The sequence below is a fragment of the Colossoma macropomum genome, unplaced genomic scaffold (genome assembly GCF_904425465.1).
Source record: "Colossoma macropomum unplaced genomic scaffold, Colossoma_macropomum, whole genome shotgun sequence".
NCBI classification, from domain to species: Eukaryota; Metazoa; Chordata; class Actinopteri; order Characiformes; family Serrasalmidae; genus Colossoma; species Colossoma macropomum.
Window position 1 is genome coordinate 42,827,384 of NW_023494784.1, and position 11,100 is coordinate 42,838,483.

The 11,100-nt window shown below is 42.2% G+C and overlaps 1 protein-coding gene across 2 annotated transcripts in view; it reads right to left on the minus strand.

The window, feature by feature from the left end:
* slc10a2 (solute carrier family 10 member 2) overlaps nucleotides 1-8,841 on the minus strand; it is a 9,895-nt gene extending 1,054 nt beyond the window's left edge. The window contains exons 1-6 of one of the 2 annotated variants that reach the window (XM_036571950.1): nucleotides 8,750-8,841; nucleotides 7,933-8,474; nucleotides 4,931-5,049; nucleotides 3,880-3,968; nucleotides 3,076-3,251; nucleotides 1,082-1,239 (exon numbers count right to left, since the gene is read on the minus strand). In XM_036571950.1, coding sequence (XP_036427843.1) covers nucleotides 1,082-1,239; nucleotides 3,076-3,251; nucleotides 3,880-3,968; nucleotides 4,931-5,049; nucleotides 7,933-8,312 — 922 coding nt within the window. In that variant the 5' untranslated portion in view covers nucleotides 8,313-8,474; nucleotides 8,750-8,841. Of the gene's footprint in view, nucleotides 1-1,081; nucleotides 1,240-3,075; nucleotides 3,252-3,879; nucleotides 3,969-4,930; nucleotides 5,050-7,932; nucleotides 8,475-8,749 lie in introns of those variants that run through there. The other variant, XM_036571959.1, reaches the window with a different exon arrangement.
* Between the last annotated feature and the right edge of the window lie 2,259 nt (nucleotides 8,842-11,100).

Sequence of the window (11,100 nt, forward strand, 5' to 3'; positions counted from 1 at the left end):
TAGAGACTTTGGTCAAATGGTCTTAAAGGAAAATTACTTGCATTACATTTTAGAAATCATGCGCTTTAGGGCCGAGAGATATTAAAATGGTGTGGTGGCTCCTTAGTGACCATCCCAGCATTGGCCCAATTGTTGGGAGACCAAGAGAGAATAGAATTAGAATTCAGAACCATGAGCCAACTCTGTTTGCACACAGAGGAACTAGACCTCTGCATTTGACCCATCAGTGCAGTGAAACACCCACATACACACTAGTGAACACACACACTAGGGGGCAGTGAGCACACTTGCCCAGAGCGGTGGGCAGCCCTATCCACAGCACCCGGGGAGCAGTTGGGGGTTAGGTGCCTTGCTCAAGGGCATTTCAGTCACGTACTGTCGGCTGAGGGGATCGAAGCTGGGCTGGAGCTTGGTTCCCTAACCTCCAGCCCATAATTGTCCTCACTCTGCAGGATGGCAAAGTGCAACAGTTTGGCCTGCATTTGCGGCTAAAATATATTCTGTGCAAAGATATTAGGAATATTCATTCATTTGCACATTTTGCTAAATCAAATCATCACCTACATACCAAACGAAGCATGGAAACAAATATACACCGACTGGCCACTTCAATGAAATGACCTCCTTGTTTCTACACTCATTGTCCATTTTATCAGCTATCAGCATACCAATTTCATGTCTTTTCAGATGTTATGTTTATATTTGACTCGTTTTAGCTGAAGCTGCACTTTGTAAGTTTTGGGGATTTGGAGACCTCTCTGGTGGAAATGTGTAACTGCATTGTACTGAGGGTTGTGCTTCAGACCCCTGAATTTGATGATTTTGAAGTGTTGGAAGACAATTCTAAGAGTGAAGGACGTGTCGTCTGAGGATGTGAGTGATTTATCTACCATCGTCATCATATCTTCATCAGTATAATGTTGATTTTGCATTTGAGACCTAAACATCTATGTGCGTTGCATAGAACTCTATGTTGCTTTGGCCCTATTGCATCCATGGGCCTATAGAGAATAACTTAGATGTGTTTTTTACTATTTTTGATGAGTCTAATGAAAGCGGTCCACTTGCACCACTAACTCACCTCCAACTGCTAAGATGGCCATCACCATCTGGAAGATGCTGTAGATTAGGGGGAAGGCGAACATGATCTCCAGCTCTTCAGGAGAGAAGGACAGCTGGACGATGGTGCTGCACAGCTGCGCGTTCTGGAAACCCGTCTCCAGGGCGATGGTGCGGCATCTGACAACGAGACACATCATCACTTAAACCTTCAACAAAGGGTTAACTTTGTTAAACAAAACAGGAACGTTTCATTTAAAAATACTTTAAAGAATGTATTTAAAGACTAGAAAAACAACTGACCCAAAGCACATTTGTCTGCCCATTGACTTCTATTGTAAGAATATTTAGAGTCAACCGGTTTTCTGTTCTTTTCCAAGTTCAGGAAAATGTGTCTCAGTTATTGTCCAGATTAATTGACCGTGCACTACAAATGCAGATTAGGTTGAAAAATGTTGGCTAGTTCCTTTAAAAGACCCACCCATTGAAAGGTACACTATAAGGCCAAAAGTGTGTGGACACTTCTTCTAATTATTGTTTTAGCCACACCCATTGCTTACGGGTATATAAAGTCGAACCTTAGCCATGCAATCTCCATAGACAAACACTGGCAGTAGAGGGTCGTCCTGAAGAACACAGTAACTCTAAACGTAGCACTGTCATAGGATGACACCTTTACTACAAGTAAGTTTGTGTAATTTCTGCTCTGCTAGATCTGCCCCTGTCAACTGTAAGTGCTATTATTGTGAAATAAATGCGTCTGGAAGCAACAACAGCTCAGCCACGAAGCGGTAATGCAAACTTACAGAGCTGGGCCACTGAATACTGAAGTACATAGCGCATCGTATATCTTATCTTTTTTATTGCATCACTCACTCGAGTTCCAAACTGTCTCTGGAAGCAACAACAGCACAAGAACTGTGCATCTGGAGCTTCATGAAATGAGTTTCCATGGCTGAGCAGCTGCACACAAGCCTAAGAACACTATGTGCATTGCCAAGCGTCAGCTGGACTGGTGTAAAGTGCCGCCACTGGACTCTGGAGCAGTGGAAACGTGTTCTCTGGAGTGATGAATCAGACTTCACTATCTGGCAGTCTGATGGACGAGTTTTGGTTTGGCGGATGCCAGGAAATCGCTACCTACCGGAATGCATAGCGCCAACAGTAAAGTTTGGTGGAGGAGGGATAATGAGCTGGGTCTGTTTTTCAGACCCCTCAGGTCCAGTGAAAATTCTACAGCACACAAAGTCATTTTACACAATTATATGCTTCCAACTTTGCGTCAGCAGTTTGGGGAAGAGCCTTTCCTGTTCCAATATGACTGAGCTCCTGTGTACAAAGTGAGCTCCATAAAGACATGGTTTGGAGGAACTCCAGTGGTCTGCACAGAGTCCTGACCTCCTGAACACGTTTGGGATGAACTGGAAAGTCGATTGTGAGCCACATTTCTCATCCAACATCTCACAAATGCTTCTTTGATTGAATGGCCACAAATTTCCCCAGACACTCTCCAACAAATCCATAAAAGAGGACCAAATCTATATTTATGCAGATGGTTTTGGAATGGGACGTCCAACAAAGCCTAAAAGTGTCCACATACTTTCGGCCATATAGTGTAGAAATTCAAAGGACCCTTTTTTGGGACCTGTATTGTTTAGAACGCAGAATACATTGTCATTTCATTACTGCAAACGATTCACATCTGAAATCTCAATACATGTAAATGTGCAACGAATATGACATATAATAAATAAAATGTATTATATAATAATTAATTATTGGGCTCAAATGTTTTCAGTCTTGTAAGCAGTACATTTTCAAAAAAGGGTCCCAAAATGGTTCTGTGGAGTGACGCCTTCTGGTTACCTAAACGATCTTTCTTTAATATTTCAGTATCATATTCAAAGGACTTTATTACTGAGTCGTAATTGTATGTGGGTTCTCTGACGCTGGATTCTGACTCTGTCTGTGGCGTTTACTCGTGTAGTTTATCATCTCTCACTCTCAGTGTTCTACCTGTACCAGGGTTGTCCCACGAAGCGCGCCAGCAGAAAGCCCAGGCCGAAGCCTATGCTGGGGTAGATGGCTCCAATGATCCACAGAGAGGGGGCGATTGTCCAAGAGGACTGATACAGCACGCCACCCACCACAGCGATGATGATGATCAGGATGAAGCCCAAGACAGAGCCCACCTACAAAACATTAAAACATTTTAACCATGTCAGTAGACAGGGGGGGTGTTACGAAACGCGCACTGCATGATACTATATGTCCTGTGGTTTTTGCACAACGATACAAAACATTTCTAATAAAAATGGCAAAATGACATTTTTGGTCATAACAAAGCAAAAGTAGTACAAAGTAATTTTCTTTGAATCGGATGGTGGTGATAGGAACCAGACATCCACCTCTAAAAGCTCCCTCACAGAAAAGTTACTACATGAAACGGTTATGAATTCACTGCCTGATGTCTGAGACACTGTTTTATGATAGTTTTGAGGAGCTTTTGGTGTAAAATTTTTATGGTGGAGGGATACAGGCAGGGCGTTGTGAAGCAAAATAGTTCCCAAATAGAACATATTATAATGTAGCTTTTGGATGGTAAATAAAAGGTCTGTATTTGTGTTGTAGTCATAGCGACCCCTGGTTCCCATCACCACCACTGTAAAGAAATCTAAATGTAAAGAGTATCTACATTGAACCATTTCGCTCCAAACAGCTCTGAATGACTTCGTCAGTGACAGAATTACACAGATTTTTTAATTTCTCTCAGTCTGTCTGATATTATGAATATTCAATTTCCAAAAAAAAAAACCTCACCTTCAGGATCTTTTTTGCGTACTTGGGCCACCGATGTTTGACGTACATTCCCACAGCAACAGGCACGAGCAGACCCACCAGCGTGGTGCCTGCGCATAGCAACATCCAGCATAAGACGGCTGTTTTTATTGTTCTACAGCATTTCAGAGCAGCATAACAAAATGAATGCACCAGTCGCTCAGGTAGAATTTTGCTATAGTATTTAATAACGTGTGGAGCTGATAAAATGGACAATGAGTGTAGAAACAAGGAGGTGGTCATAATGTTAGGCCTGATCAGTGTATGTAACAATAACAATCAATTTTTATATGATCTAACTTCTCTTTATCTCTACACACTTAAAAAAGATGGTTCTTCAAGGGTTCTTTAGTAAAGAAAATGGTTCTATATAGAGCCATGAACACTCAAAGACCCATTAGCATTTTCAGATTGATGGAGAATTTGCTGCAGATGGCAGATGGTAGACAGAACCTATTTGAAAAGGGTTCTATATAACACCAAAAAGAGTTCTTCTTTTGTTATGATGGCAGGCCTGTTACAATAGAGGAATCCTTTTTGGTGCTATATAGAACCCTTTTCAAAAAGGTTCTATATAGAACCGTCTATAGCACATTCTCCATCAGTCTGAAGAAAACTCTCATGATGCAAAGAACCCTTCAATCATGTAAAGAGTTCTTTGATTGTTCATGGTTCTATATGGAACCATTTTCTTTACTAAAGAACCCTTGAGGAACCATCATTTTTAAGGGTGTAAGATAAGAGTGGTATATGTAAATGAGCTCTGTTCTGATTGGCTCATTTAGAAAGCAGTCCAGGTTGAAACACCCTTTATGACTTCAGCAGGAATGGGCGGGGCTAAACTGCCATAAGCTGAATAGGCAAATATACGCAAACTTGACATCACAGAAACACATCAAACTCTTATGTCACAATGAGGAGAGGTCAGTTTTCAATGAGACAGGCCCTTTAAAAAGTCCCAGTGTTTAGGTTTAGGTTTAATCTGGTTCTATGAAGTTAACTCAGTCTGCTGTATCAGTGATCTCAGTCTCACCTATGCTGTCGTAGGGGATCTGAATGGTGTCCGCTGAAGTCCACACGGAGGTGTAGATGAGCAGGCAGAGCGGCATCATTCCCAGCGCCAGGATGGACGAACACGTGGTCATGCTAATACTGTAGGCAGGAATGAAACAGGGCTGTTTAAAACACTCATATACTTCATTTTGTGAAATTAACACATCTTGTACAGGGAACGCACTTAAATATGGCATTTCCTGCCAATTTTAATGCCCAATTTCTGTTTATGTTGTGGAAAAAAATAGCATAAAATATAAAATGTGCCATAAATTTTGCACAGTCCTCATTGTGTGTTTTATTTTTCCTTCCAATACATTAAATTTAGCAAATAACCAGCAACCGTGCTTCAAAATGCACTGAAGTGTGTTCCCTGTAGTGGAACATGTTCACTTATTTTCAGAAAATCAGCATGTTGTTTGACCGGGGGTGCCAAAACTTTTGCACACAACTGCATATCAGCATTTTCAGCCTGCAGCCTACAGTTTAGCCCCGCCCGTTCACGCTGAAGTTATGAGTGAGCCTGGACTGCTTTGCGAATGAGGTATAATACAAGGCAGCCAATCAGAACTGAGCTCATTTACATATATGTGTCTTAAAGGCTTCAGTAAGAAAAACAGCCTGTTTGATTTCAACGTGTAGAGAGAGATCAGAAAAGCTAAAAAATGAATTAAAATATAGGAAGAAAATTATTACAAAACTATCAGGAACCCATAAAAACACTTAATGGCTTCTATGGGTTTTTTTAGAAAGGCACAGAACAGTGGTTCTCCTAAAGGCCCTATAGACGGTCTTTATTATTTCTCAAACAAAAAAGCTGGGGGTTGGACTTGAGTAAAAATGTGGACGCGTCCGTGACCTCTGGTTTGGGAACCACTGCCATAGAAGAAGCGTCTTTGATGGTCTGTGGAAGGTTCTTCGAAAGTGGTCTATGTGTCAAACACAAGGCCCGCAGGCCAGGTCAGGCCCGTGACACAATCCTATTCGGCCCACAAAATTATTTTAATTTTAGCCCATTTCACCATGAGCTGCACTACAGTTCCCAGCATGCACTGCAATGTAATATGTGCTCCCACCCCCTCCCCAACAACAAGCTATGGGACCGCACCACAAAAACAAAAAGAAAAAAGATGCCAGGTGTCCAGTTCAAGTGAACGGTCAGTTTTTAAAAGCCTACTGTACACTGGGGACATTTAAAGAGGTTTAACAGTGGTCTGCAGTTAATGTAGTCAACTGATTTATATTAAACAATTTGTTAATTTTGAATCTGTAAGTATTTAGAGGCTATTCTTTGCTGTTGCAATTTTGGCATGTTTAGAACAAACAATGGCCAGTTGGGGTCAAAATGTTAAGTAAAAACAAAACAACACAAGCTGTGGCGCCATGGCTTAGTTGGTCAAAGCGCCTCTCTAGTAAACGGGAGGACTTGGATTCGAATCCCAGCAGTGCCTGGCATTATAGTAAATGTTTTGGGGGCAGTCGTGGGCTGGAAGGTCTGGAAGGTCACCGGTTTGATCCCCTGAGCCCACAGTACGTGACTGAAGTGCCCTTGAGCAAGACACCTAACCCCAAACCGCTCCCAGGTGCTGTGGATAGGGCTGCCCACCGCTCTGGGCAAGTGTGTTCACCAGTGTGTATGTGGTGTTTCACTGCACGGATGGGTCAAAATGTGGAGGTGAAACCTCCCCATTGTGGGACTAATAAGGGTCACTTAACTTCATTAACTTAATAAAAACACATCTGGCCCACAGATTTGCTGAGATTTTTTAATGTGGCCCTTTTAGTGGTTGAGTTTGACGCCCCTGCTCTGAGGCGTCGCTCCAACCCCTTGTGGCCCCTTTGAATATTTCATTTGTATTGCTTCAGACTGTGCCAGAGCATAAAATAATAAATGTTAATAAATTTGTTATTTATTCAGCAAAAAGAAAGGTTCAAGCTCATTTGCATAAAGCTACCTGCCTGTATAGCCTATAGATAAATGGAGCTTGGACATTTCTGCGTAATGAGATGTAAAGTCATTCAGAGTGGTTTGATGTGAAATGGTTAAACCCTTAAAATCCCAGGCTTATTACATACTAAGGCTTATTATTCAGTAACTACAGGGACTTCAATGCGAACAGGCTAACAGAGTTATTATCAGGTTATAGAAGTGTGTAATAAAACTTTGGACCTGCCATTGGATCCTGGCCATTTAAGGGGTTAATCATAGAGAAACTTTGCAACTCTGATGTCTTTACAGTGGTGGTGATAGGAACCAGGGGTCGCCATGACTACAACACAAATATAGACATTTTATTTACTATCTAAAACCAACAGTGAACCTACACGAGTCTTCAGCGTTATTATCTATAATGTTGATGATGGTAAATCTGAAAAAAATACATTTTCTTTGCCTCTTTTAAAAATGTTTTTAGGCCAAAAAACGTATCTTAAAACTTATATCTCAGGCATCGCAACACACTTGTAACCATTTCACGTAATAAACTTTCTGTGATGGAGCTTTTAGAGCCATTAAACAGCTACAGACGCCTGGTTCCTATCACCACCACTGTGAATACACTCTTAGCAAAAAGGGTTCTATATAGTACCAAAAAAGGGTTCGTTGGCTTGTTACAACAGTGGAACCCTTTTTGGTACTATGTAGAATCCTTTTCAAAAAGTGTTCTATTATAGTACCAAAAAAGAGTTCTTTGGCTTGTAACAGTAGTGGAACCCTTTTCAACAAGCTTTCTATTTAGAACCATCTACAACACATTCTCCATCAATCTGAAGAACCATTTCACCATGCAAAGAACGCTAATCATGCAAAGGGTTCTTTGAGTGCTCATGGTCCTACACAGAACCATTTTCCTTACTAGAGAACCCTTGAAGAACCATCTTGAACATCGCTTTTCACCACCCTGAACAACATTTTTACATCTCAACCATGCAATCGTGCAAAAACTGTGAAAAATCAGTGAAATTCCCCTTCAACCCAATCACCTGAGGTCCATATCTCCGTCCAGCCAGTAGGCGATGATGTTGGAGTTGGAGCCTCCGGGGCAGCAGCCCATGATCATGATGACAATGGCTTGGACGGGCAGCACCTGGAAGGCCAGCGAGAGGACGAAGGCGGTGAAGGGCATGATCCCGAACTGGCACAGGAAGCCGATGAAGATGCCCCAGGGCCGGCGGATGTGCGCCCACAGTTTGTGAGCTTCCACCGTGCAGCCCATGGCGAACATGACCAGGGCCAGCAGGACGGTCAGGACGGTGCTCATGATCACGCTCAGGACGGCGTTGAAGTTGCTTTCTGGGACCAGGCATGATGTGCCAGAGCAAATGGTGGCGTTGATGTGGCAGACCAGCTCTGAGGTTGCCATGATGGAAAGGTGTGAAGAGGTAAAAGGTAGGGTCTCGGTTAAAAGTGGTACATCCAGAATTACAGGGTGAACTGGAGAGAAGATCCTGATGTGCCCAGCTCCTTCTTCCCGGGTGACGAGACGTGCACAGAGGCTCCTCACGGCTTCGGCGTCCTTTAATACCTGCAGAGAGCAAATAAAAACTGGCGAAACGATGAAAAATTAACCCGCGCCAAATGTTTTTATGGGGTCAGTGTCCAAACGCGCACACATATAAAACAGCAAAAATGTCACTGTTTCAGCTTTGGGTATAATAAATGTGATTGCACCTTGTTTTTTTATAGCACTATGGCATGTCAGGTTTATTGTGCTTCTCCAGGGACAGCAGTGCTGCACCACCACCATCACGACCATCATCATCATCACCATTATCAGGACTGAAAGGGAAGGATGCCTACCTGCTGTGAGGCTCTGTTTGCGTCAGAATGAATAAAGATAGAAAAGCTGTAAAGCCCATATAAGAAGCCCTATTGCAGGTATGAGTACAGTTCACGGCTCCCACTCTTTAACTAACACATGGGCTCAAAGTTAAAGTTTAAAAACCCAAACTCAGTGCAGGTGGAGCTGAATACGAAAGGCGCAAAGTTCAGGGGGTGAAATTCCTGTTAAAATGAACAAAAGCCCCACAGTCCTTAAACAAGCGGACACAGATGTTAAAGCACAGCCATAAAGGCATATTTCATTCTATTCTTATGTCTCACGTTGCTCTCACCCTTGCCATAGTTCTCTGTTTCGTCACATGCCTTTCTCGCCGATTTCAAAAGGGAATTCCATTCTTTTTCAAAACAACTGACACATTTCTTCACGGTGGTGCTGATAGGAACCTGGAACCTACAAGTTACCTGAGTGTTCTTATGTAATGCTGATAACATTAAAACAAAGACAAACCTGAAACAGTTTAGTTCTTTAGTGACCACGCTTCCCTAAAATATACTGAAATGAATAAAACATAAAAGATGAAGTGTGTGATTACTTTTGCACAGGCCACATTTGATGTTTTTCCTCCCGATGTGTTCAATTAAGCACATAAACAGTAGTTGTGCATTAAAATGAGCAGAGGTGTGTTCTCTGTAGAGGATGTGTTCACTTTATGTGTTCAACATAAAATGTCATTTGACCAGAGGTGCCCAAACCTTTGCATACAACTGCATTTAAGAAGTACATTTCAGGCCAAAACTCCATAAAGACCTTTTTTCAAAACTGTCGTAAACATATTCTGTAGATACGGCGCATTTAATGTCAAACTTAATTAAGCAGGAATTTTGCTAATTTGGTGGAATCTCCCTTATATTTAATACAGTTAAATATAAATTACATTAGTCTGAGTGGAATTAAATGCTGGTCTCAGGTCAGTCTTATTGGCCTTCTCTGATGCTCGTTGTCCCAGTTAGGGATGGAGGGAGTGTCCAGAGCTCAAGTGGTCTGTTTATTCAGACAGAATAAAGGCGTTGCAACACAAGAGTTACTTTATAGTCTGTTTTTGAATTTAAGCTCTGAGGTTAACAACCTTTAACAAGAAAGAGTGCTGGAGGGCTTGGCCCAGATTTTGTGGTATATATATATATATATATATATATATATATATATATATATAACTAATGCACCAATCACTCTGAACAGTCCATATATGGACAGAAATCTGTTTTAAATTCATTGTTTTCATGATGTCACAAAAGCCAACACAATTACATGCCTGTTCAATCTATAGCAGGTAAGCTCCGCCCATTCATATTGACGTTACTGTTGTGTGTTAACCCAGGTTTCTTTCAGAACGAGCCACAGTGTCGTAGTACGCTACCTTTGCCACAATCTGTATATTATATTTACACTATATTTTTGCTCTGCTAGATCTGCCCCAGTCAACTGTGAGTGCAGCCATTGTGAAATGGACAGATCTAGAAGCAGCCGCTAAGCAGCAGACCATGCAAACTCCTCTCACTACAGAGCTCAAGTCTGCTACTGGAAGCAAAGTCAGCACGAGAGCTGTGCATCAAGAGCTTCAGGAAATGGCCAAGCAGCTGCACACAAGCCTTAGCTGGGTTCTCTAGAGTGATCAATCATACTTTACTATCTGGCAGTCTAATGGATGAATCAGGGTTTGGCGGATGACTGGAGAACGCTACCTACCAGAATGCATAGTGCCAGTAAAGTTTGGTGGAGGAGGGATAATGAGCTGGGGCTGTTTTTCAGGGTTTGGGGAAGACCAACATGACTGAGCCCCTGCGCTCAAAGCTAGTTTCATAAAGACATGGTTTGGTGAGTTTAGTGTGGAGGAACTCCAGTGGCCTGAACAGAGCCCTGACCTCAGCTCCACTGGGATGAACTGGAACGTCGATTGTGAGCCAGGCCCTCTCGTCCAACATTAGGGTCTGAGCTCACAAATGCTCTTCTGACCGAATGGGCACAAATTCCCGCAGACACTCTCTGAAATCTTGTAGAAAGCTTCCCAGAAGAGTGGAAGCTGTTACAGCCACAAAAGGTCCAGCACCATATTAAAGCCCATGATTTTAGAATGTGATGTCCAACAAGCATCAGTGTGATGGTCAGGTGTCCACATACTTTTGGCCATATAGTGTACTTACCTCCCTCAGACTTCGCTAACAAGATAAATCACAGCGAAAACCCATTCTAATGAACTTCATATGTTTTATTAAACTCTGTCAACGTGGGAGAAAAACGTTTAGAGGTAAAAAAAAAGAGTGTTCGGGTTATCTTCCCTGCTAATTCACATCTCTGAACAGAGGAGCAC